Genomic DNA, 23847 nt, shown 5'->3' on the forward strand with positions numbered 1-23847 from the left:
ATATTCGAGCTATGTCAGTGACTTTAGTTTCTTCGCCGAATTTCCGTATTCCGGATATAAATAATTAGGAACAATTCATGACATTTTTCTATAATTAATTATACGCGTGTTGAATATAAGTGTTGATGTTACCACTACGTAACTATGTTTGTTTCATAGTTCCCCATAAGATGGCACTGTGAAATGTGTGTCAATTAATTTATTGTCGTTTAAATTTGTTATATTATTTAATGAATTACCTAAATTTCTTGATATCCGTACTCCTTTTTTAAACTTAGTAATTTGCTAAATCAGCGCCATCTCTTAGTGTTAGCAGGGTACTCGATAGTCGTACAACACTTGAAAATAAGTCTGCACCTCCTTCCTAAGTAGCTCATAAGATTCAGGTGCAAACTTAACTTAATCAAGAGTAGCGGCTACCGCCCCCCCCCTCTTTTAGGGGTAGGATTTTTAAAGTCTATATAACCGGACCGGGGATTTTCTCGCCAGATTAGTAAAGCTTGCATGAAATCCCGTTCAGCCGTTTTCACGTGATGCGTGGTCAATAAACAGACAAAACAGATAAACAGACAAAAATTCTAAAAACTTTTGGAACGTGTTCTGTTATCGATTCTAAGTATCCAGCCAACTTTTGTATAGTATAAGATAGATGTATAGAATTATACTCGTACGTGTGTTGATATGTGTGTTGATTTTACCATTAAGTACTTATAGTTCTTTTTTTAGCATTAGAAAGAAGGCAAGCGATCTTGATGTGTCTTTTTATTGAAAAAAACTTTGAAAAATAAGTCACAGCAAATAGTAACAATTAGCAATGATATAGGTAATGATCATTTACATGCTTTTTGGTTCAAAAAGTATAGTAGCTGTTTTTTAAAACTTTTTCAATAAAAAGACTCGTCAAGATTGTTACCCTATTTCTAATGCTAAAAAAACTAAGTATAAACTATGTAAGTACTCTTTTTTATTAGTTTACTCCATTACATACTGTTTACCCAGTACTCCAAAAGTGGCATTGTAATGTGTGGCAATTACTTTATTGTCGTTTAATTTTAGTCGTATCATTAAATCAATTAAATTTCAATTATTTTTGATATCCGTACTCCCTCTTTTAAACTTAGAGTTAATTTGGCAAAATCCTTCCTTACTCGAGTCACAAAGTTATTAATTTCAGCGCCATCTGTTAGTTTATCAGGTACTTGATAGTCATAGCACGTATTTGAAAAACTTGAAGGTGGAAACTTAACTCAATCGAATCGAATGTAGTAGCTACCTCCACTTTTAAGGGTTGAATTTTTATACCCTAAGGGTCGAATTTTTATAGCCTATAACCTGGCTGGGGATTTTCTCGTCAGATTAGTAAAGTTTGCATAAATCCGTTCAGCCGTTCTCACGTGATGCGCGGTCAAATAAACGACAAACAGATAAACAGATAAACAGACAAACAGACAAAAATTCTAAAAACTGTTGGAACGTGTTCTGTTATCGATTCTAAGTATCCCCAGCCAACTTTTTTTTAAATATCTTCCATGTACAGACTTTCGGCCCCTCTTCAGCTTTATTATATGTATAGATAGATGCTAAGAACTTCAGGATTCGATTTGGCTTCAATTATGGTCACTACAATAGACCTCTACCCGACTCTGTAATGGACATTACATACGTAAATATTAATTAACGGAACGGTCAAACTAGGCCAACTGTTCGGACCCAAGTGTTTGAGGTCGCCCTAATGTGTTAGGGTCTCTAGTTGTAGCTTAAGGACCTGGATAACCTTTTATGTAGTGAACAATTCATCTTTGTTTACATTAGTCATTTAGTTGTGGGTTCTAATTGAAATATGACTATTGTTTAGCGCGTATTTATTATTTTACTTTATTTAAAGGAAGTATTTTAACTTGTTTTAAATAGGGTTAGAAGATTAGGGTTAAATATAGGTAGATATAAGTTCAATTTGTTATCATCACATTGACACAGGTTTTCTCAATATTCTGTCACTGTCATAAACTACCAACCATTGTTAAATTACTACCAACTGCGCCAATAACATTTTATTACAATAATTAACTTATATACTAAGTGACTAACATACATAATAAAATACCAATTAAATCTAATCAAATGAAACCAAACAATGTCAAACAAAATAAAATAAAACTAACTTAACATTTTATTTGTTAATTTATGTAGTATCACACCTGAGCAAAAGCTCAAACTACTACTGCATGCGTTTAGTTTCAGTACGTTCTTGATTATTCAGGTAAAAAAAAAAACACGCCACTGCCTCCTATTTGGTCACCTTACTCCTATGCCTCTACTAGAACGTGCGAATTATTTACACATCGTTTTAATTTCAGAACTGCGAGAAGCATTCGAAGCTGAAGCCCAAGAAGTAAAGAAACCTCGTCTTCTGCTCACCGCCGCCGTGCCTGTAGGCCCTGACAACATCAAAGGAGGATACGATGTACCGGCTGTGGCCAGGTAAGATAAATATAATTTAAAAACCGAGAAAGACAGAAAAGGCACGCAAGCTGACGCCGCAAACTTTGAGATGCATAACAATTTATACTAAGTTAAATCGCCATGGCATCTTGGACATACACGCCGGCTGTCGACTCTATAGCGACGTAAGAGATAATATATCGGCATGACCCGTATTAGAGTTAAAACTCCAGTTTGAAGGAAACTAGAGTTATTACACATTAAATACCTAAACATTTCGACTTTGTTACAACGATCGTGACCACAAGTAGACTTTCCTTTTAGATCTACTGAGTAAGTATTATATGTATAAAGAAGATAACTTAAACTTAAAAACAGATAATGATATTTTACTATTTTTATTGCCGTTTGTCTGTTCCATTTTCACATCAATCGAAGTCTGGATCCTGCAATCAAATTGCAATTAGTCAATTGAATAATAATTGCTTTATGGTTTGCAAAATAACTTGTCAAATCCATTCACTTTTTAAAGGCTGCACAAGCCTTGATGAAAACAATGCAAATTGAACGAATACTTAGCTTCAAACAAAAATTCTGAAGTATTTACAAATTACATTGATTTGTTAAAAAAATAAAAGATACCAAATAATCCAGGGTTGATGCGTAACGACCTAAATAAAATGTCCACTAAGAATATTGTCACATGGACACATTGCGAAATTTTCACTCGTTAATATTCCATATACATTGTTAGAGCATTTTCCCATATTCTAAAACAATGTGCGGAAAAGCAAAGTTGTCTCTTCGCACGCGTTAACAGTTTTTGTTGGAAATTACACTTTATGTTTGTGTAGTTTGGAGACATGAACGTTTTGCTAGTGTCGTGTGAAGTTGGTGTTTTACTACATTCAAATACTTGACACATCTGCCGCTTGTCATGTCTCATGTTGGTATACAGACAAAGCAATTCACGTCGCATCGAACGTCGAACTTTTAACATAGGGTGGCGATCTGATGCGGTCTGACTGAGCACATTATCATGATGAGCTTGTTATTTGGATGGTCGTTTGTTTAATGGGGTTTGTTTATTATACACATTTCCTTCGTAACTGTCACACCTTGTTTCCTGTATTTCAATTTAAGTCAAATTAGAAAGCATACCTGTTTAATTATTAAGATGTGTACTTGTAAGCACTTGGAAAATAAAATGGGGAGGTTCTCTGCTGGAATTTGGATTTCGCATATGGCAATAAAAAGTGCTGCTGCCTACTCTCTCCTCAATCACCTTTCAGGACACTATGGGAAGAGATAGGTGCGTCCAATTCTAAATTTGGAGCGAAACAGTAAAGATTACTACTTAATTGATATCCCTCAAAAATATTTTTACGTAATCTCAATAATTTCAATCTTTACTCTGTTTAAACAAAACTTTAGGTTGGATTCGTTTCAAAATTAAATTATTGTCAATATTCCTGTTTGTCTAACAGCTATTTGGATTTTATCAACCTCATGGCCTACGACTTCCACGGCAAATGGGAGCGAGAGACAGGCCACAATGCACCACTCTACGCCCCATCGTCGGACTCCGAATGGAGGAAACAGCTGTCAGTGGACCACGCAGCCCACTTGTGGGTCAAGCTTGGAGCCCCCAAGGAGAAACTTATCATTGGTAAGAGTTTTAGAGGACCTCGAAGTTTTCATAGTTGGTTTTTTTTTTTTTTTAATAAAATGGTTAACATTTTTGTGGGTTGTGAGCTGTGTAAATACGTGTAAGCCAATTGTTCTGCCGTATTTGATAAAGCAAATGTGGGAAATGAAGAATAACGTTCGATTTATAGCGCCAATTATGATTTTATTATTTTTCGTATTTCTGAAAAATCAACCGGTATAGTGTTCTTTAATTTGATTAACATTGTATCGAATATTTTCATTTTTTATTTAAGTTCCTGTTTTTAATACAATCTTTTTGTTGATGATAAAATTGTTAATGGTTGATATTTGCTTTTCACAAATAAATGAAATGTTTACAGATTAGGACGCCCAAGCTGGCTTCGTTTTAGAAATACAAAGTAAAGCTAGCAAAGTGTTAAAATTAAATTTTGGTCATTGCAAACTATATTAGCAAAAAGAATTGAAACCCATTCGTCTTAGTAAAACTGCTGGCTTTCACCCCGCATAGCCCTATCCTATGTCATTTTTAATTTACATCGAGGGATGACTTTACGTCGTAAACTAGCCATACGACCCTTGTTTTATTTATTTACCCTTACGTCAGGGGTCGCAATTTATAGTCCATGACAAATTGGGAATTTGCAGTACTGTTAGAATTTTCATTAGGTTTTGCGGCTTGGGAATTACACAACTGCTCACAAATTTACCCACGTTTTTGTCGCAGAATTCTGTTGTTTGACAAAGATTTCTCTTCAAACATTGAGACTTCTACTTATTTGTTGCTGTTATTTTAACGTAGGTACTATCAAATGAACTGAATAGTAAAGCCCAGTTTAGACTTACGAGAAAAATCGCGCAAGTAGTACCTATTACATAGCGAGGCCGTCAAGCGAACGAGTATGAAGTGGGAGGTAGAGCACCGCAGTGTAATGCAACATGCACGATTTCCCTTACGACTCTAAATAGTTACTTACCTACTGAGTGACATCGTACTACCTGATAAGAATAATCATTATGAAACTTAATCCGAAAACGATCTAGAGAGTCAGAAATCAAAATAGTTCAATTGCGTATGATGGGAAATATGAATTTTAGCAGGAATTTTAGAGTCATCGCGCTACTGCTAGCTTGTGAAAATTTAAATGAGTTTTTGCTCATAATTTGCTTTTTAATCCCAGGCATGCCAACATACGGACGAACGTTCACTTTGTCCAACCCTAACAAATTCAAAGTGAATTCACCGGCCACCGGCGGTGGGAAAGCGGGCGAATACACAAAGGAGAGCGGCTTCCTCGCTTACTATGAGGTAATTTTAATAAAAAAGTGTACATAGACGATTTTATTGTGATATTCTGAGTGCTTTGCAAAGACAGGTGGGATTCGAATACCCAGTCTAAAAAGAAATAAGTTAAAAATAGGTAGTACAACAAATACATAAAACGTGCCATTTTACCCGACACTTAGATCCACCTGAGCTGGAGGCGAGGGTTAAGTTGATGGTAAAATGGGTTTTATGAACAAGTTATATACACTCTGCTTTTTACATGGACTGCGAGAAAATTAAACAGCAATAGTGCAAATAAGTAAATATTCATTTACTACGTTTTATTTTCATACATTGTTATTTCTACAATAACACTTCAAAATTGTCTATTTTGTTGATTAATCAATAAATAAGTTCGATATTACCAACACATCATTCAACTTCTGTGTTGTTTTAAGGTGTGCGAAATGCTCCGAAATGGTGCCGCTTACGTTTGGGACGACGAAATGAAGGTGCCTTACGCAATCCACGGCGACCAATGGGTAGGCTTCGACGATGAAAAGTCCATCAGGCACAAGATGAGGTTTGTATTACTAGTGTCACTTCCAACAGCATCAGCAAGATTCACCTGCCTAATTATTGACTTTCGTTCTGGCACGTACCTGAGACAGGGCATCTGTTCAGGGTTCAGAGAAGTGGTCAGAGCTGATCGGACATTGCTGGGCAGCGTATATCCTGATATATTAGCCTCTGGCTGTATTGTCTAAAGCTCTGACGTTTGCTATCGTATTCATCATCTCTTTCTACCCTCATCATACACCATGTGATAGAAAGAAATGGCGAAAACGATTGTGATTCTAAGTGTGTTAGACAATTAAATAAGGCCTCTGTGTGGGCTATGCTGTCGATGTTTCAACAATGTGACTGCCTCAAATAAAATTAACAATGGTTGTTTTTTTAAAGTGATAATGATAATCCGTGAAAAATATTCCGTCTTAATGCAGCAAACTTCAGTGGTTGTGTACGGTGTTTCTCTGTCAGTTACTCAATCTCAGTTACTGTTTAATATGCAGGTACCAATATGAAATGCAATTTATACCTTTGACACAGAACATTAAGGCGAACAAAAGTTTAAAGGATAACCATTGAAATACTCCTTTACTTTTTCAGACCCCATTGAAGTATCTTATTATTAGAAAAAATTAACTCCTCTTTTCCACTACTTTTCTATTGAGTATAGGCTTAACATTTTTTTAACAACTGAAACATCTTCAGATGGATAAAGGACAATGGTTTCGGAGGCGCTATGGTGTGGACTGTCGATATGGACGATTTTAGCGGAGGCGTATGCGGAGGCGACGTCAAATACCCCCTTATTGGAGCCATGAGGTGAGATTATGTGATTTAAAATCATTGAATATAAAATATAAAAATAATATCAATGGCTACATATTTTGATCTTCGTATGTTTTGTTTAACTGAAAATTAATATTCAGTTTTCATTTGTTTCGTAACTGAATTTTATTAACCAAGAAATGTTTCTATGAGTAAAACTGTCATTCTAGCACAACTTTTTATGATTTTTAGAGAGGAGCTACGTGGCATTTCTCGTGGCAAAGACGCTAAAGATGTTGACTGGGCGTCTGTAGCAGAATCTGTGGTATTCGAGGAAGAAACGGAGAAACCAGAACCAATCAAGATCAGCCTCTCTGACGTATTAAAGGGTGTAAAGAAACCTACTAAGACACGCATTATCAAGAACAAGAACGCCGTCGAAACTGATAAAAATAGTGAGTAGAATTTTATAATCTTTTTTTTTGTATCTCGATCTAAGAATCACCTTGGTTCATTAACCGGTCTGTCAATCAGTCATGCTAATGTTGTATAAATATAGAAGATATACGCCCATTTCTATTTTAAACAGTTTTAATGTTGTATTAAAACTAAATGTGAAAAAGAAGCCTTCGAGTGGACATGATGGTGTAGGATGATTTTGATAAGGGTTACTTAAGGTTTTATTTCATTCTTCTACCCTATGCAGTTATAAGGTCTAGAAAACTGTACAATTACCTACAATTTACCAAAAATATTGTCATGCTATAAGGGAAACATGAACTAATCAAGACCAGCCTTTCTGATCTACTGAAGGGGGCCAAGGAACCTAGTCAGAAGCATATTACGAAGATTCAGAGCAAGCAAATTGTCGAGATCGATAAAAACAGTGAGTGTGAGTTGTGTTTCTTCAGTGTTTTCAGCCACAATCTTGTTAATGTGATCTCAAATTGGAAGCACTTTTTTGAACTATCTTTGGGCTTAGTTAGTATACTAACAAAACAAAAAATGAAGTACGAATATAAAGTAAACCATTATGTTATTAAAAATATATTATTAATCTAAGTAACATAAAGCTTTAATCGGCTTTATAAGAAAGCTTTTGCATCGTGTAAAATTTAAAAAGGATTGTCAAATGTGAGCCAAACTCGCACAATAAAGGTTCCACACCAGTTAAACTGAAAATTAAAAAAAAACACAAATTGCTCGATTTGTTTACATATATATAGTCGCAAATGAAGCTATAAAAAGGTATAAAAAGGTGTCAAAAAGATTCGTAGTCCTAAATATCTAGCATCAGTATTTTTATTTTTCCCATCATACCAAATTAGGCAGTATAAACTTGTCTTAAAGATCACTTTCTCTCTTTAACACTCCAATTGGATTGCTTGCATTTAAATTGTTAATATTAGTTATTTCCGTGTGTTCACTTTCATTTATATTTACCCGTTTAACTTTCTAAAGAGTTTTTAATGATTTTCGATGGGTGCTGTCATTTTGGTATGCGAAATTACGTTATTTACGGTGTACACATTTATTTCCGTTACTTAGTATGGAGCTGTCGTCGAATAATAAACGTGAAGTAATTACAGTACAAATATCTACGCTATGATTGGCATTAGCAAGGGCTTTGACCGTAAGGTCATTTGTTGAAGTAAATAGCACATTCATATTCATGTCCTTATGTATGAAACGATGTTTTTTTTCTGTGTCTAATCTCATTACTTTTCTTTCCCTCTCTACTAATTGTTATACTTCTAAATGGGAAAGTTTATATTTGTTTATTTAACATTTTGTGTTTGTTTTGTTTGTCAATCATGTGCTGCACAAATTTATATAAAATTTTGCACATAGGTTTACTATGGCCGAAAAATTAATTAAAGGCACTTTATCTTGGTGCTGGAATTTGACAAACATTGGCCTTAAGTTACTTTGAGCTTAAAACTGAAATACTACTCGTAGTGAGGTGGTATTGACATTTCTGCTGCTTTCAGAGACGTCATTCATTAGTAGGTATGTTAAATGATGTCCCTGAATGCGGGATAACTTTTTACCGCTGACAATCCAGCGCAGATGAACATGCGGATCAAATAAAATATCCTGTTTCTAAAGTGAACACATTTCAAAATAGTGTTAGTAGCCCTAATTAGAATTCATTTACTCGATTTGATGTTTTAAGTGTTGCTTTATGCAAAAATCTTGCTGGCAATATTTTTTTGAACATTAGGTATAGTATAGTTAGGTAAATTAACTATATGTGTACGAGTAGATAATACAATACGAAAACAATTCACGTTAACAGACAACCCATTTAAAATACTGTGTGTTTGGCACCGAAAGCAACAAATCTCCACGGGGAGTGCCTCAAGGGTCACTCTTCGGCCCCCTTTTGTTTCTCCTGCCAAGAACGCGAACGATTCGCGACAAGTTGAAAGTTTGAAGCATTGACTGCTTTTAGCGATGAAATGTAGGCATTAAGACGTTTGGGTATGGCAGGGACGTAAATATATTGCTGTCACGCCTAGAAGTCGAGTGCCGTCAAGTATCTAAGGTAAGGTAAGGAGCAGTATCTAATCATTTAATCATACAATCGTTGCTTTCATGGGTACATAGGATCTTAAACTAAAAATAAAATATTCCCCAAACATGAAACCCTGTAGTAGGGCACTGCAACATAACTTAAAGCTATTTTCATAAATAATTGTTAAACAATGATCCGATAATTTATAAATATGTAATATAATTAGTTTACGTATTCAGGAAAAATTCTTGCAATATGTAGTAACATTTCCCAATGAGGTACGCCTACGGGTAGAGGTACGCCTAGAGGTATGAGGTAATTTATTAAAGGATTTTTCTTTTATTTCGTCTTTAATAGTTTTGGATATGTTATAAATACGTGTACTAAATGCGTCTTTCGTTTTATGCTCTGTTTTTTCCTTCTTTTAAGAAATTTTACTTCGTGATAGACTCTTTTACCCAACTCCGATGAAACCCAGAGTATGTTTTTGGCCTCTACGTATGTATATCCGTTCCTATGTTCATCGTAACGTAACTAGTCAACGGTTCAATCGATTTTTATAAATGATACGTCGTTAGATTATTCTCGATGACGCAAATGGCGCTCGGTATATATGTCGGCGGTCGATCGTAAAATCCGCCAGATCACGAATTGGCTAAGAGACATCTGTCATATCGTTCAAAACTCACCGTTTAACGATTTGCCTTGTGACGTTTAGGCAGATCCTGAAATTACTAGGCATACCATAAAATGCCGTCATTTCACGATATGCCTGGGAATTTCGTGATCTGGCGATTGTATATAATAAAAACAAAATAACGTATAATAATGGAGGTTGGAAGTTTTTTTTCTTCAAAACCTTCGACTGGGGTGTCAAGATAAAGGGCTTTAAAAGATGAATATGAAAATAATATTACCACTACATGACTAAAAACAGTTTGAAGGGTTTAAATTTGATGAAGCCGTCTTAATGAAATTCCTTGGCCGATAAGTGTGTCTAGACTCCAGACAAGTGACTTTCTACTAACTATAGCCTATAGCGCTAAGAATAAAATGATATTGTATGAGATTACATACGAATAAATGGAAGGAATATTTACTTCTTAGAATTTGTAGAAATTGTTTTCGATTAAAAATGCATTCAAACTTTAACACGCATTAAGTAAAGCAAACATTTATTTTACAATTGGAACGTCTAAATATTGTCAAGAAATTGCGGTCGACACTCTTTATTTTAATTGACACTCTTTCCCGACCCGTATAATACCGATTTGGAAATACCGACCCTGTTTTTCGTGTACACGCCCATAGAAGCTCATGTCAGTTCATATGGACACGAAAAACAGGGTCGGTATTTCCATGTCGATATTATCCGGCCTGGGAAAAAGTGTCACCCGAAATTGCGATCTTTTTTTTTTCTTGGAACACATTTTTTTGATTGATTATCACATGCCAGTTCTAAATTAACTTTAGGTTTACTGACACTAAGTACACCGTGTTATTTTTGATATGCGTTAACTTTAAGGCATTCACTGCCACCGACGCATATATGCGTTTAGGGAACTTCGGCCAGTGCCGCTGTCATAATTATTCATACATTTTGAACGCACATGTGCGTCGGTGGCACCTGTGGAAGTCAGAAGTGGAAGTTAAGAAGACAATCTACAGGTCATCATCATCATCCCAGCCTATGTATACGTCCCACTGCTGGGCAAAGGCCTCCTCTCAGAACAAGAGGGCTTACCTACAGGTGCTACAGGTCAAATGAAATTAATTTCTCTAAGACTAGTGTCTTAGAGACATCTAACTCTTACTGTTTGAAAGATAATCAAGAATAAAGATAGTTAATAATTAGCAAAAAAACAGCGTACTTCATGGTTCTTAATTTATGACGTTTTTTCAAAGTTCATATTATAACTAATCCGTTTTTAATTCACACAATATTTAGCAAAAGAAAATTACGCATGTGGTTTTTTTATGTCTCTTTTATGTATCACGTCAATGTCTCGTGTCAATTTTGTTTATTTTACAATTTAACTATTAGCAATGACTGTAAAGCTATTATATGCATGAAAACATTTTTTTTTCTTCAATTTTGACGAAAAAGTTAACAATCAGGTAAGTAATTCATATCAATGAACTGAGCCGTCTGCCGGAGTTAACGGATATCAAGAAAACACGGTGTATAATCACGTATTGAGGAGGACACGGGTTATGAGTACTAGTGACACACGCACGGTTATTTCATTACTAACGTAATTTCCCTCTGAGGGCTCAGAAGTAGTCCATGCGTTAAAAAGTCACAGGACCGTGATTTAAGACCCCTCAGTTGACGCGACAATCTTCCCAAGCACTCCCAAGTTTCGCCAAGTACGTAATAAATAACATATTTTGAATGTTCAAGAATACTGCTCAACTTTTGTAAAGTATTCTTTGCGAGTTTTTACGGCGTGACAAAGTCATGCCATGAGTTATGAAAATTCAAACGAGTTGTGGTAAAGCGTCCGGAATACGAAGTTGGGTATAAAAATGTCACACGACTTATGGTTTCGACTTTGTATCCATTATTTATTTGTATGGCGTCACAGTAAGCTTCGGTTAGCAAGAAATTAGGTAACATTAACAAGTAAGTTTTATATTCATTCCATTGTTGGGTACAGACAATAGTTTTCACACTGCCTGTATTTTAGTTATAAATTATAATCACAAACTTTAGTTAATAAAGAGTAGTTACGACCTGTTAGTTTAATGCTTAGCTTATATTTTATTGTGATATACCTATCACCTCATATCAATTTATCATTACAGATAGACAATAAAAAATAACAGAGTACCTATTATTTTTAAAACTTTAAAATGTCAACGGAATTATTATATATATATATTTTGATCGTGATATATTTTTTTTACCTAGTATATGATAGGTAGTGTTTTAAGAAAATAAATGCGTTCATTAAAAAAAGTATGAATTGACATTTCGCGTTAAAAATGTGACTTGAAATTATGCGATTGCGAACAAAAATTGGCATTTCATAAAAATGTCGTTAGAGTAATAAGGAAAGATTCAGAATTAGATTTCGCTAACGCTTTTGATTGATCAACGACCAAATTATATCCAGCAAATCGAATGGCAGTTTATTGGAAATCAAATTACATTTTAATGTGAAAGTACATGCGTGCATACGCTTATTGATAAGTTGGCAACAAATGGGTTGTCATTAACAGGTCATTTAGTTTTTTAATTGCAAACTGCAGTTCCGAAATTATAGTAAAACTTACATTTACACTGCAGTTAACAAGCAGCAATTGTTTGTTTTATGGTATTTTAGAGAATAATTAAAGTTATAATTTGTACGCTTTAAATTTGATATATTATTTTTAAGTGTGAATTTTGGTGAAAGTTGTTTGATGACACTTTCATATTTAAACATTTCGTTAGTTTAGTAAAGAAAATTGCTTAATATAAAAATTATAAACATACAAACTGGACATTACTTATTTATAAAGAGTTACGCAATTTTATGACCATTTGCGCGTGCTTAGAGTTATTTAACCCGGCAAGTTATGAGGCGCAATCAAAATCTTATTAGCATGTTCTGTACATAATGTTATTGTTTACTTTAATAACTGTAAATATATTAGTTGTGTAGTAATCAGCTTTTACTTTTGCCACATCATCACTTATACTTTTCGCCCAACTAAAAGACACACAGGACCATAAAACAAAAGTCAAATACCTATGCTACTCGTACATCGTACCTATGCCACTGTTGATTAAGATTACACGAAGGCTCAAAGTGGTCTCATAATCGGATCAAAATCATTAATGATAGGTAAATATAAATAAAAAACCAGCAATCATTTCTAATACAACACAAAAACGTTTCATTGAACACCACATCATACACAAAACAGATAAGATATTATGATGAAAGGATGAGACAAAGGTCTTTGGAGCCAATAACAATTAGCTCTGTTCCTGCTGCCGATATTCAATGAAATTCTCCTCCACAGGACGCGAGCCTCAGGTTCTCTGCTATCTCACCTCCTGGTCTTCAAAGCGCCCTAGTGCCGGTCGCTTCTCTGCAGAAAACATTGACCCAACTCTCTGCACCCATGTCATCTTCGCCTTTGCAACCCTTAAGGACCACAAACTGACTGAAGCTGATGAAAAGGATGCTGATATGTACGAGAAGGTCGTCGCTTTGAGGGAGAAGAACCCTAACCTTAAGGTAGATTATGACGTTCATAATCAGCTAATAAGTAATATTACATGTACATTTGACGACCGGATGGCGAAGTGGTTAGAGAACCTGACTGCGAAGCTTAAGGTCCCGGGTTCGAATCCCGGCCGGGGCAGATATTTGTATGAATAATACGAATGTTTGTTCTCGGGTCTTGGGTGTTTAATATGTATTTAAGTAAGTATTTATCTATATAAGTATGTTTTTCCGTTGCCTAGTGTCCATAGATAGTACAAGCTTTGCTTAGTTTGAGAGTAGGTCAATTGGTGTCAAGTGTCCCATGATATTTGTCCCATGATATTTATTTACATGATTTTACTGGTTAGGGAATAGAAAAACTCTTCAACTTAAATTTCGTTTTGTTTTGTTGCTGTATTGCTATTGCGCAATATCGATATTTTTTACGCATCTTCTTCTTCTTATCCTTTTACTTTAATTCTCATAATGTTCGTACTTACTTCTAAGTCTAAGAAATGATTTCCTGAGTTTTTCTATACGCAGGCGCTTTATCCACATGTTCATATGTTCATATCACAACCATAATTAAATTTAATTTTTAACCATCGTTGATATTGATAATAAAACAATCAATATTTCCAGGTCTTACTCGCTATAGGAGGATGGGCGTTTGGCTCCACTCCATTCAAAGAGCTGACATCTAACGTCTTCCGCATGAACCAATTCGTCTACGAAGCTATTGAATTCCTTAGAGATTACCAGTTCAATGGATTGGACGTGGACTGGGAGTACCCAAGGTAATATTATCCTCCTAGCTTTGAATACCTAGGCGCGTTAAACTAACAATCTGTTTGCACTAATAATTAATACGGTATTTGACAACTCCTGAATTTGCCATGTCTTAATATTATTATGAAAATATAGATATACTGACAGTGTTTAGCGAAAAGAAAACTTAAATCGGTTGAAAATTGGATTTATAGTGATTTTTTGAAAAATCTATATACCTGTCTCTTTCTCAAAAGCTTTTCTCTATGCAGCAAGTATGGCGCTACTAGCGTGTGACGTCACACGCTAGTATGTCTTTCTCTGTCTAATCTTTAATTTCAAAGCTTTATAACTTTGTTATTTGGAAAGGTAGTTTAAAAATTGTTTTTCTATTCGATAACAGGCATTGTGTAGTTTTAATTTATAAAACATATACAAAATAGTTAAATACCGTATTAAATTCATCATTGTCAACTATAGGAAAAAATTGACTATTACTCATACGATTATTTTCATCAATGGCTTATGTTTGTGGATGCTACCTAGAAACGGCCACAACACCACTGGCACAAGGCACTAGGGTGTTATAAGTTCCTTTTTTGTATCTTTGTCATATCTACCTTCTATCTATCACATCACAGTTCGAAAACAACCATTTGTTTGAAAACGTCCATACGTAATTGAATTTTGAAATAAAAATATCTGTTATTTTTAACCCTCTACGCAAAAAAGGGTGTTATAAGTTTAACGCCAATATCCGTCTCTCTGTCTTTTCTTAAGTGGTAGTTCTCAGCTATAACAAATTTGGTAAAAATCATGTTCAGCTGTTTTCGTGATGTTAAACTTTGAAATGAGTGTCAAGAGTTTAAACTTTTCTAAGTTGGTTAGTTTATCTATTTTAATGCTAAATTTGTATCTTTTATAGAGGTGCTGATGACCGCGCCGCATTCGTCTCCCTGCTCAAAGAACTTCGTTTGGCCTTCGAGGGTGAAGCGAAAACATCTGGCCAGCCTCGCCTGCTGCTGACTGCTGCTGTTCCAGCATCCTTTGAGGCCATAGCAGCTGGCTACGACGTACCGGAGATCTCCAAATACTTGGTAAGTTTGCTCACACGCATGAAAATATTTTTCCGGCTATTCTTACGCGATTTACCTTAGAAAAGATTTTATCTGAGCAAGATTGATTAACAATCTGCAGTGATAACTTATTGAGTTACAAATTGTGTAATATTTGTACGATATATGTATGTATAGATGTATTTTTGTTGCATTTTAATATTCTGATCCACTGTTGATGCACCACCTGCTGTAAACTAGTCCTTCCTTCTTTCTGTTAAAAGGTTGCTTGGTTGCTCTTAAGCGATAAGGCCGCCTGTTGCTTATCTTGTAATTTTCTCTCTGTGTATCTTTTTTCTGTATCGCTTACTATTTCTGGTGTACAATAAAGAGTCATTGTATTGTATTGTATAATCATTCTGATCGTAAAGTTCCTTTACTAATGGTACGATGATTAAGAAAGATGAAAATTCGAATCCAAAGTAATACATTTCAGATGTCAAGTTATTAATTGTTATTAACTTCCATTGTTGAGTCTTATCAGTTGTTAACTTTTTTTAAATTAAGGTTTATATGACAGACTAGTTGGAGCTAGTATCTTCGTATTTGACAACTTTGACCTTTTTATCACCTTTCTGAGTGGTTTATTGTCTACCTGTTTTTTTTTATTTTTGTTATGTCTCTGTACTGCTTTTGGTGATAAATAAAGAATATTGTATTGTATTGTTAGATAGGTAATTAAACGAACCAATCGCAAGCAAGATTAACGTCAAACTGATCTCGCCATACTAATGCCACCCAGCGGCATTACACTTGTCAAGAAAATCCTCATTCCAATTTCAAAAAAGGAAAAGCTTCGTCAGTCACCTGTTTTTTTCTTTCTTTACCGTATACCTTTCCGTGCCGTATTTAGCATTCTTCTTTGTGGAAGTGTTTTCTATCTCTTTCTTTGTTTTTCCAAATGCTTCCAAATTATAATTATAATACTATGTGCATTTCAGGACTTCATCAACGTGATGACGTACGACTTCCACGGCCAGTGGGAACGTCAAGTCGGTCACAATAGCCCCCTGTTCCCGCTAGAGAGCGCCACCAGCTACCAGAAGAAACTCACCGTGGTAAGCAGACAAGCTAACTTTTTTTAAAGTCTATGGAAAATAAGGAGATTCCACCTTGATTGCGTTTGTACAGGTTTACGTGAGTGAAATTCGTATATAAAGGTATGTAATGAATATGCGACAAATCTTAGCGCATCCAGTGATGCGCTTCTTCTCGTGACATAATAAATTAGCGGTGGAAATAGACGGAGTTAATTTGCTTTCGATTCACGAGAAGAAGCAACTATAAGTACGTTTTTAGAACAAAACTCTATAAGTTTTTAAAACAAAATCCCGGAGTTTTGTAAATAATTATGTACCTACCTAATTTGTTTTCTGTATAAGTTTAAAATACAAACATTTTGTAATAAGAATCTTATAAACTGAAAATAATACCTTTTGCATTATTCACGCAAACAAATTCACGAGAGTAACTTATTAAACACAAAAGATTACGTCTTTTGTTTCCTTAAATATCTAAAATCGGAAACATAAAGTCCTGTACACATTCTCTTTGTTCAATCCCTCAACAGCTCAAGTGTGAATTTCCTTTATTGGTCGCCAGCAAACAGGCTCATTACAGCTATTCTAACAATGTAGCCTCACCCTAATACAACAAAGCTTTGTCCTGCACAGTAAATATGTATCAAAGGTACAAATAATTACTTAGAGTCCGTATACCTACCACTTAAATTAATACTAATGATTGTTTCTGTGTTCCATGTTTAGTTTGTTGATGATTGTTTACAGTCCTAAATTAAACATGCCATACCTCCAAATCTGCGCTGTCTATGCGTCCATTTTTCTGACAGTAACACGGCTGTATCTTTTGAATCGTCGCACTAACTTGAAATTTTCTAGAAGTGTGAATAACTGTGGCCATTATGAGAGAGAAAGAGAGAGTATGTGTGTGTGAAAGAGACATGTATTTACACATATTCGATACACAAGAAAAGAGAATACATTACCAAAGAAAAAAATAATGAAAGAACATTGCATACCTAACGTAAATTGTGCCCCACATAACGTAATGTTGTGGTAAGACACATAACACAACGCTGTTTTTCAGTAGGTAGAACTCTATTAAAACTATGATAACAACAAAATATAGATAAAACTAAATAAGCATAAAGTAAATTACACGTCGGTGCTTTCATCATCCCCGCCTATATACGTCCCACTGCTGGGCACAGGCCTCCTCTCAGAACAAGAGGGCTTGGGCTATACTTCCCACGCGGGCCCAGTGCGGATTGGGAACTTCACACGCACCATTGAATTGCTTCGCAGGTTTATATAGGTTTCCTCACGATGTTTTCCTTCACCGCAAAGCTCGTGGTAAATTACATGAATTTCGAAAACTCGAGGTGCGAGCCGGGGCTTGAACCCACGACCCTCTGTTTGAGAGGCGATAGGTCAAACCACTAGGCCACCACGGCGTCGGTGCTTTACTGGCGCCTATATTACACTTTTATTTTATACATATATACTGTATCTAGTTTCCCGCGTCTTTGCTCTTTTGGATAAAAAAGGGCTTGCTCGTCAAAATTAATAAAGAACTTTTTTAGTGCATCTCTCAAATCCTTAAGGAACATTCTGCCGAATTTCAACGTCATCTAGCTCTAGTGACTTAGGCTATGCGTTACTTCTAAGTCATTCATTAGATCATGAACATATATTTTATTTCGGATTCCTCAAATCATTCCCAACTTTGTGAAGTTTTGATATCCAAAAAAGTGTAACAAAATCAGACGAAGAAATATTAGCATTGTAATAATATTAGGAACCCTACCCTTCCTCTGCTCCGTTGGGTTTCCGATGCTTCCTTTTCATAACAATTTTAGAATGGTTCACAGCTCAATGATTTCCGGAGGGGTTCGTACTAAGAGAATCTATACGTTGGCAATATCAAACATGAAGACGCTTTTTATAAGCTTTTATTTAACTTTCAATGCATGTATGTTTGTATGTACTCATATGTACGTGCGGGTCAAATCTTGCAAATTAAATTTGATCCACTTCTAGTGGTCGAATCGACCCGAAATTTGGCATAAGTACTTATATTTTAGTGACAATTCAATGACTTGGTAGTGACATCTGATGGTCCAGCCAGGATTGTTTCCCCAGGATGGAACTTCACTTGAAATTTGGCATGAAAATGTAATTCAGATGCCAATGCAAGTATAGTCAACGAAAAGTACAGTCACTATTTGCTTGTATTAAAAATGTCATTTTTGGACAAAAACTTATTTAACAGACTACATACACAAACTTATCTACTTGTAAAAGTTCAGCCGTAGTTAGGTCTATTGGTTTTACTCATGGACTCTCAGAGGATCGTGGGTTAAAATGTGTACTCGCACCTCTTGAGTATTTTTAAATTCATGTGTCGAATTATTTATTTCAAATTTAACACGAGCCTCAAAAACCTGCGGAACAATTTAATAGTGTGTGTGAAGCTTCCAATGCGCACTTATCATGGCATCTTTCTGAGAAGAGGCTTGTGCCCAGCAGTGGGACGTGTATTAAAGGATGAGATGATGATGATGATGATGATGATTGTCGAGATACAGATATCTACATAACAAATCTCATTGAAAGCTGTTGAACCATTTAATCCTTAATCAAACTAACACGCTCAACATTTTTCCCATTCATAATGAAATTTACATGTTAATCAAGATATTGTTCTAAAAATCGTTTTTTCCTTTCAGGACTACTCGGCCCGCGAATGGGTGCGACAGGGAGCGCCGAAAGAGAAGCTAATGATTGGCATGCCGACGTACGGAAGGTCGTTCACCCTCATCAACGATACACAATTCGACATAGGAGCTCCTGCTTCTGGTGGCGGTAAGTTCACATTTCTAATTTCAATTAAGACTCTTTCACCGAATCAAATCCTTTCCTGTAATTTCATTTGTTCTAATTTGACTAAAAGGATCGCAGGTACATTTGTGCATGTATTTATTGTGTCAATAACTTCCCCCAGGTACTATTTTAACTCCTAAAGCCAGATTTACAATCAAAGATGTAATTAATCTATTTCAGACTAGCTGTATTCAGCAATTTATTTTTGACCTTTTAATTTTGACCTTTAATGCTACGATAACATAGATACTCCACTTACAACTTTTAAAATCTGTTCAATAGTTTTCATAACTAACAAACACACAGCTAAATCATTCACGGTGGTTACTGGCCGCTTCTAACTGAAGCAACTGGAGGTCTATGTCCAAAATTGGACGTCTTACGGCAGATAATATCATGATACTATCATATTATGATGATGACCATGGACCTCATTAGTGAACAAACTAAAAAGTGTATAATAAAAGACGTTTCTTGTACAGGTAATCAAAGTCGAGGATTAAAGCTAGTTAAAAGCACGCAATAGCGTAGAACTTCAATTTAATTCGAAGCTCGGTTTTCATTTGGAGTTAGTCAATTAATATGAAGAGTCTGGCTCTAATAATCGTTTTAATGGAACTTCGTGATTGCGGTATTTAGGTAATGACGACTAGGAGTTGATTAGATTGGAGCCGACTAACCTAAGACTTCGCTAAACATGCTCATTCTCTCGTTCTAGTGTCAGTTCAGTCCATAATTTTGGTTTCTACAAGCTTTTATTTAGCTTGCCTTGTTTGCTTATTTGGGACAGACCTTCGTAATTTGGCATACTTATTTAATCTGGTAAGAATACAATAATCTGGCAATGACATCTTGGTAGTCCGGTCGTCGACTTGAAATATGGTACGAAAATTTAGTTTCAATGATAATGCAAGTACCCACAGTCAACAAAAAGTACCATCAGCAAAAATGTTTGTTTTGAAAATGAAACTGAAATCGAATTGACGAATATTATTACAAACTCCGTAAAACTTAGATTAGATTAGATTAGATTATTTATTCATTCAGTATAAAATTACATCATAGTTTTTACATGTCAAAGTTACGAGAATTTATACTGAAATTGTCAAGAATACACAAAGGATTAAATTGGAAAACAATTGAATGTCACAAAATGTTAAAATTGAATAAAATAATAAAAAAGCAATAAAACAATTAAAATTCAAAACAGGTTCTCATAAAATTAAAATTAAATTAAAATTACAATAATGTCAGGGGATCGTCCAATTAAAATTCATAAAATAATTTAGCAATAATATTAGGTAATTAAGCTCTCGTGAGACATATTTCATAAAATTTAAAAAATACGTAATGGTATTAATCAGGAACGTACTCGTATTTACCTATGTAAATGATCTTCCGAAAAAGTCGAAACTAGCCGTACCGTTCCTGATTTAAAATCGTATTTTTTTTTAATTATTGAAAACGTTTAATTTTCATCGGTCTGAACTATCAGTCCGACAGTCTGAGAGGAACGACGAGTAGGACGACTACCAACGAGATTGACGGATGACCTGGCTAAAGCCGCAGGTTCACGGTGGATGCAGGCTGCTTCCAACCGAAGCAACTTGAGGTCTATCGGTGAGGCCTATGACCAACTGTGGGCGTCGTATGTGTTCGTAGGACTCATATGACGATGATAATGGTATGAAGATCGCGGGCCAAACTGACTTTTAAATAAAATTTACTGTCAAATTTCTCTATCATGCATACGAAATACTAAAACATGTTTATCAACTAACAGTGTTATTAGAAAAAACAAACTGGGACATGGATGCACAGAAAAACCAGAAAAAGAGACCAGCACTGGGAATCGAACCCAGGTCCTCAGCATTCCGTGCTGCGTGCTATAACCCCTACACCACTGCTGGACAGGAATAGACACTAATTTTTCCTATGCATACATATCTCAGGTTGCGTATTTCTACTTTGCTACTTAAGCAACTTAGTGTTATTAGATGTCCAATAAACATCGCAGAAAATCCAATATTACGATGTTTTCCGAGTAAAATAATAACACGATATTTTTCGTGGCTAAGCTCCGTGTAGATGAATATTCTTCCTACATATGGCCAACAATGTGGCCCTGAGGCTATGTTATTTAGAGGCACAACTACCAAAGCATCTGGAAACCGGGGCCGTAATTCTGTAGCTGTAACCACTAGTGGTGTTCCGGATATGCGAATCCTCCATTCCGTTAATTCCTTATCGGAGGAAAGAAAATCTGTATCCGTATTAACAGACATTCGAGGGAGTAAAGATCCGTATTGGTTTTGCTTTAGTGTATCATGTCATTTAATCTTTTGCAGATCATTTTACTGCCTAGAGGTAAATATCGTCACTGCTTTGACAAATCGCGTATCTCAAATCGTAACGTCAATATAATTGTCCATTGAAATAATGATCTTAAAGTTCAGAGGGAAAAATGTTTGATTTTGAAGTACCTACCTACGAGCTTTTTATGATAATTTTCATAAAATCTATGTTGTCGAAGAAAAATCTGGGGGCAAGGCAGTGCCCCCGCCAAGTCGAGCAATACCCTTTCCGATACTAGAAGGCCACGATCATTTTTTGTAGGTACCAGGCTGGCTAATAGATTATTTATAAAGATGGAGGTTTTATTTTATTGAGGTGGTCCGGGCCGCAAGGTACTCTTAGAGGTACTTAACTGCTATAATTATACTCAAAAAGAAAGGCTAACGTTGGCGGGCACATTCAAATGCTTTGGTGGACCAATTTATATCCCGCCAGCCTGGGTTTGACCATCCTTGATTTAGAAGATGAATCTCCGTTTATAGCAATCAGGTACATCACTAGCTAACACCAATTCGTGTTGATCACCGTACCGTTAACCTGCCTCGTGCAAATGATTTCGCCGTATTGGTTTGTTTAACACGAATATTGTTTTAGTTTCGTGGGTCGATTGTGGTTTCCTTTGCGTTTATATTTCGTTGTAATACACGTTCGGGTTGTTTCTATTAAGCTTTTAGTTTTACATGCTCATTTTATGTAATTTTCATTATGAAAATGGGTTTTTAGCGATATATAAAAATGTATTTGTACTGTTATATATTTGTTTGTGACATAAACTTTTTTTGGTCCTGTAAAAAGTTCTACTGGCCGTCGAGAATCAACATTGGTATAAGTACAAATAGATTAGTAGAAATCGTGAAAGTTATAAGGAATTTTATCATTTATCGTTTTTTTTACAGGTGCCGCCGGCCGTTTCACCAACGAGGCTGGTTTCATGTCGTACTACGAAATCTGTGAGTTCTTACGTGAAGACAACACAACCCTCGTGTGGGACAACGAGCAGATGGTTCCGTTCGCGTACAGGGACGACCAGTGGGTCGGCTTCGACGATGAAAGATCTCTGAAAACCAAGGTCAGTGCTCCATTCCGTGCAATTAGGTAATTTTCCGGGTAGAAAAAGAATTCTAGTTAGTCCGTCAACTAATAAGAAAGAAAGAAAATATTTGTAAATAAGTAATACATAGGTACCTATGTAATTAATACCAAGAAACAGCGAATTATGTTTTTGTTATTCTGTGATTATGGTTATTTTCTGCCTGGCCAATGCCTGAAAACAACGGCAATTATTTTCCACACTACATCTTATCTTACCACCCTGATTACCGTCCCTTGATGAAACTAATTTTCAAAACAGTACAACGACTCTTTCTTGAATACTGCTTATTTCATTGAAATAATATTTTTACATAATAATAATGTCGAAACGACAGTAAATTGGTCTTATTGTCCAGCTAGTTTTCCATAAACTGAAAGTTTTTTTTTGTCAAGATGGCTTGGCTAAAAGAAGAGGGCTTCGGTGGCATCATGGTGTGGTCTATTGACATGGACGACTTCCGCGGTTCCTGTGGTACCGGGAAGTACCCTCTCATCACAGCAATGAAACAGGAGCTCGGAGGATACAAGGTCAAGCTGGAATACGATGGACCATACGAATCGTCAAGCCCTAATGGACAGTACACCACTAAAGATCGTAAGTGTTTATTTTACTTTGTTAAGTTAGGATTTGTTTCGATTTTTTGCTAAATTTTTACAAAATCTGTAAATATAAACAATTCTAGATATCAACAGTAAAGAGCAAGCGGGGATTGAGGATTAAGCATCATTTGCCCGAAATAAATGAATTTATTATTATTATTCTGTGACGTATGATTAACTATAGTCCATTCAGGATAACATTGGACTCTAGAAGGTCACTGAAGAAGGGGTTCAAAACATTTTTTGTGAAATCGTAATAATGATGATGATGATGAATAAAAGAAGTAATAAGATGATGTCATAATATTCTTTACTTTGTAAGTAGATTAATACGTAATGTAGGTACCTACTCTTACAAAATAACACAATATTATATAAATAACATAATTTAATAATTGTGTTTCGTGGACTCATCGTTATCATTCCCTGTTTAAAAATATTATACTCGTACTTTCTGCTAAGAAATTCAAGCTTCAGAATATTTCTTGAGTTAACAATGCAAAATGTTCTTTACCTCTGCCTCTTTAGGTATTTTATAGGTAGACGTTTCTGTTTTTAACAAAATAGAAAAAGTATTTTTATT

General features: G+C 35.4%; 1 protein-coding gene across 1 annotated transcript in view; it reads left to right on the plus strand.

The window, feature by feature from the left end:
- The window catches only part of Cht7 (chitinase 7), a 150316-nt gene that overhangs the window by 124182 nt on the left and 2287 nt on the right, over window positions 1–23847 (plus strand). The window contains exons 6-18 of the mRNA XM_074088882.1: window positions 2358–2481; window positions 3930–4111; window positions 5292–5419; window positions 5836–5960; window positions 6653–6766; window positions 6965–7167; window positions 13245–13462; window positions 14075–14229; window positions 15126–15297; window positions 16257–16373; window positions 19064–19199; window positions 22469–22641; window positions 23058–23259. Coding sequence (XP_073944983.1) covers window positions 2358–2481; window positions 3930–4111; window positions 5292–5419; window positions 5836–5960; window positions 6653–6766; window positions 6965–7167; window positions 13245–13462; window positions 14075–14229; window positions 15126–15297; window positions 16257–16373; window positions 19064–19199; window positions 22469–22641; window positions 23058–23259 — 2049 coding nt within the window. The remainder of the gene's footprint in view (window positions 1–2357; window positions 2482–3929; window positions 4112–5291; window positions 5420–5835; window positions 5961–6652; window positions 6767–6964; window positions 7168–13244; window positions 13463–14074; window positions 14230–15125; window positions 15298–16256; window positions 16374–19063; window positions 19200–22468; window positions 22642–23057; window positions 23260–23847) is intronic.

The sequence above is a fragment of the Choristoneura fumiferana genome, chromosome 6 (assembly GCF_025370935.1).
Source record: "Choristoneura fumiferana chromosome 6, NRCan_CFum_1, whole genome shotgun sequence".
Taxonomy (NCBI): domain Eukaryota; kingdom Metazoa; phylum Arthropoda; class Insecta; order Lepidoptera; family Tortricidae; genus Choristoneura; species Choristoneura fumiferana.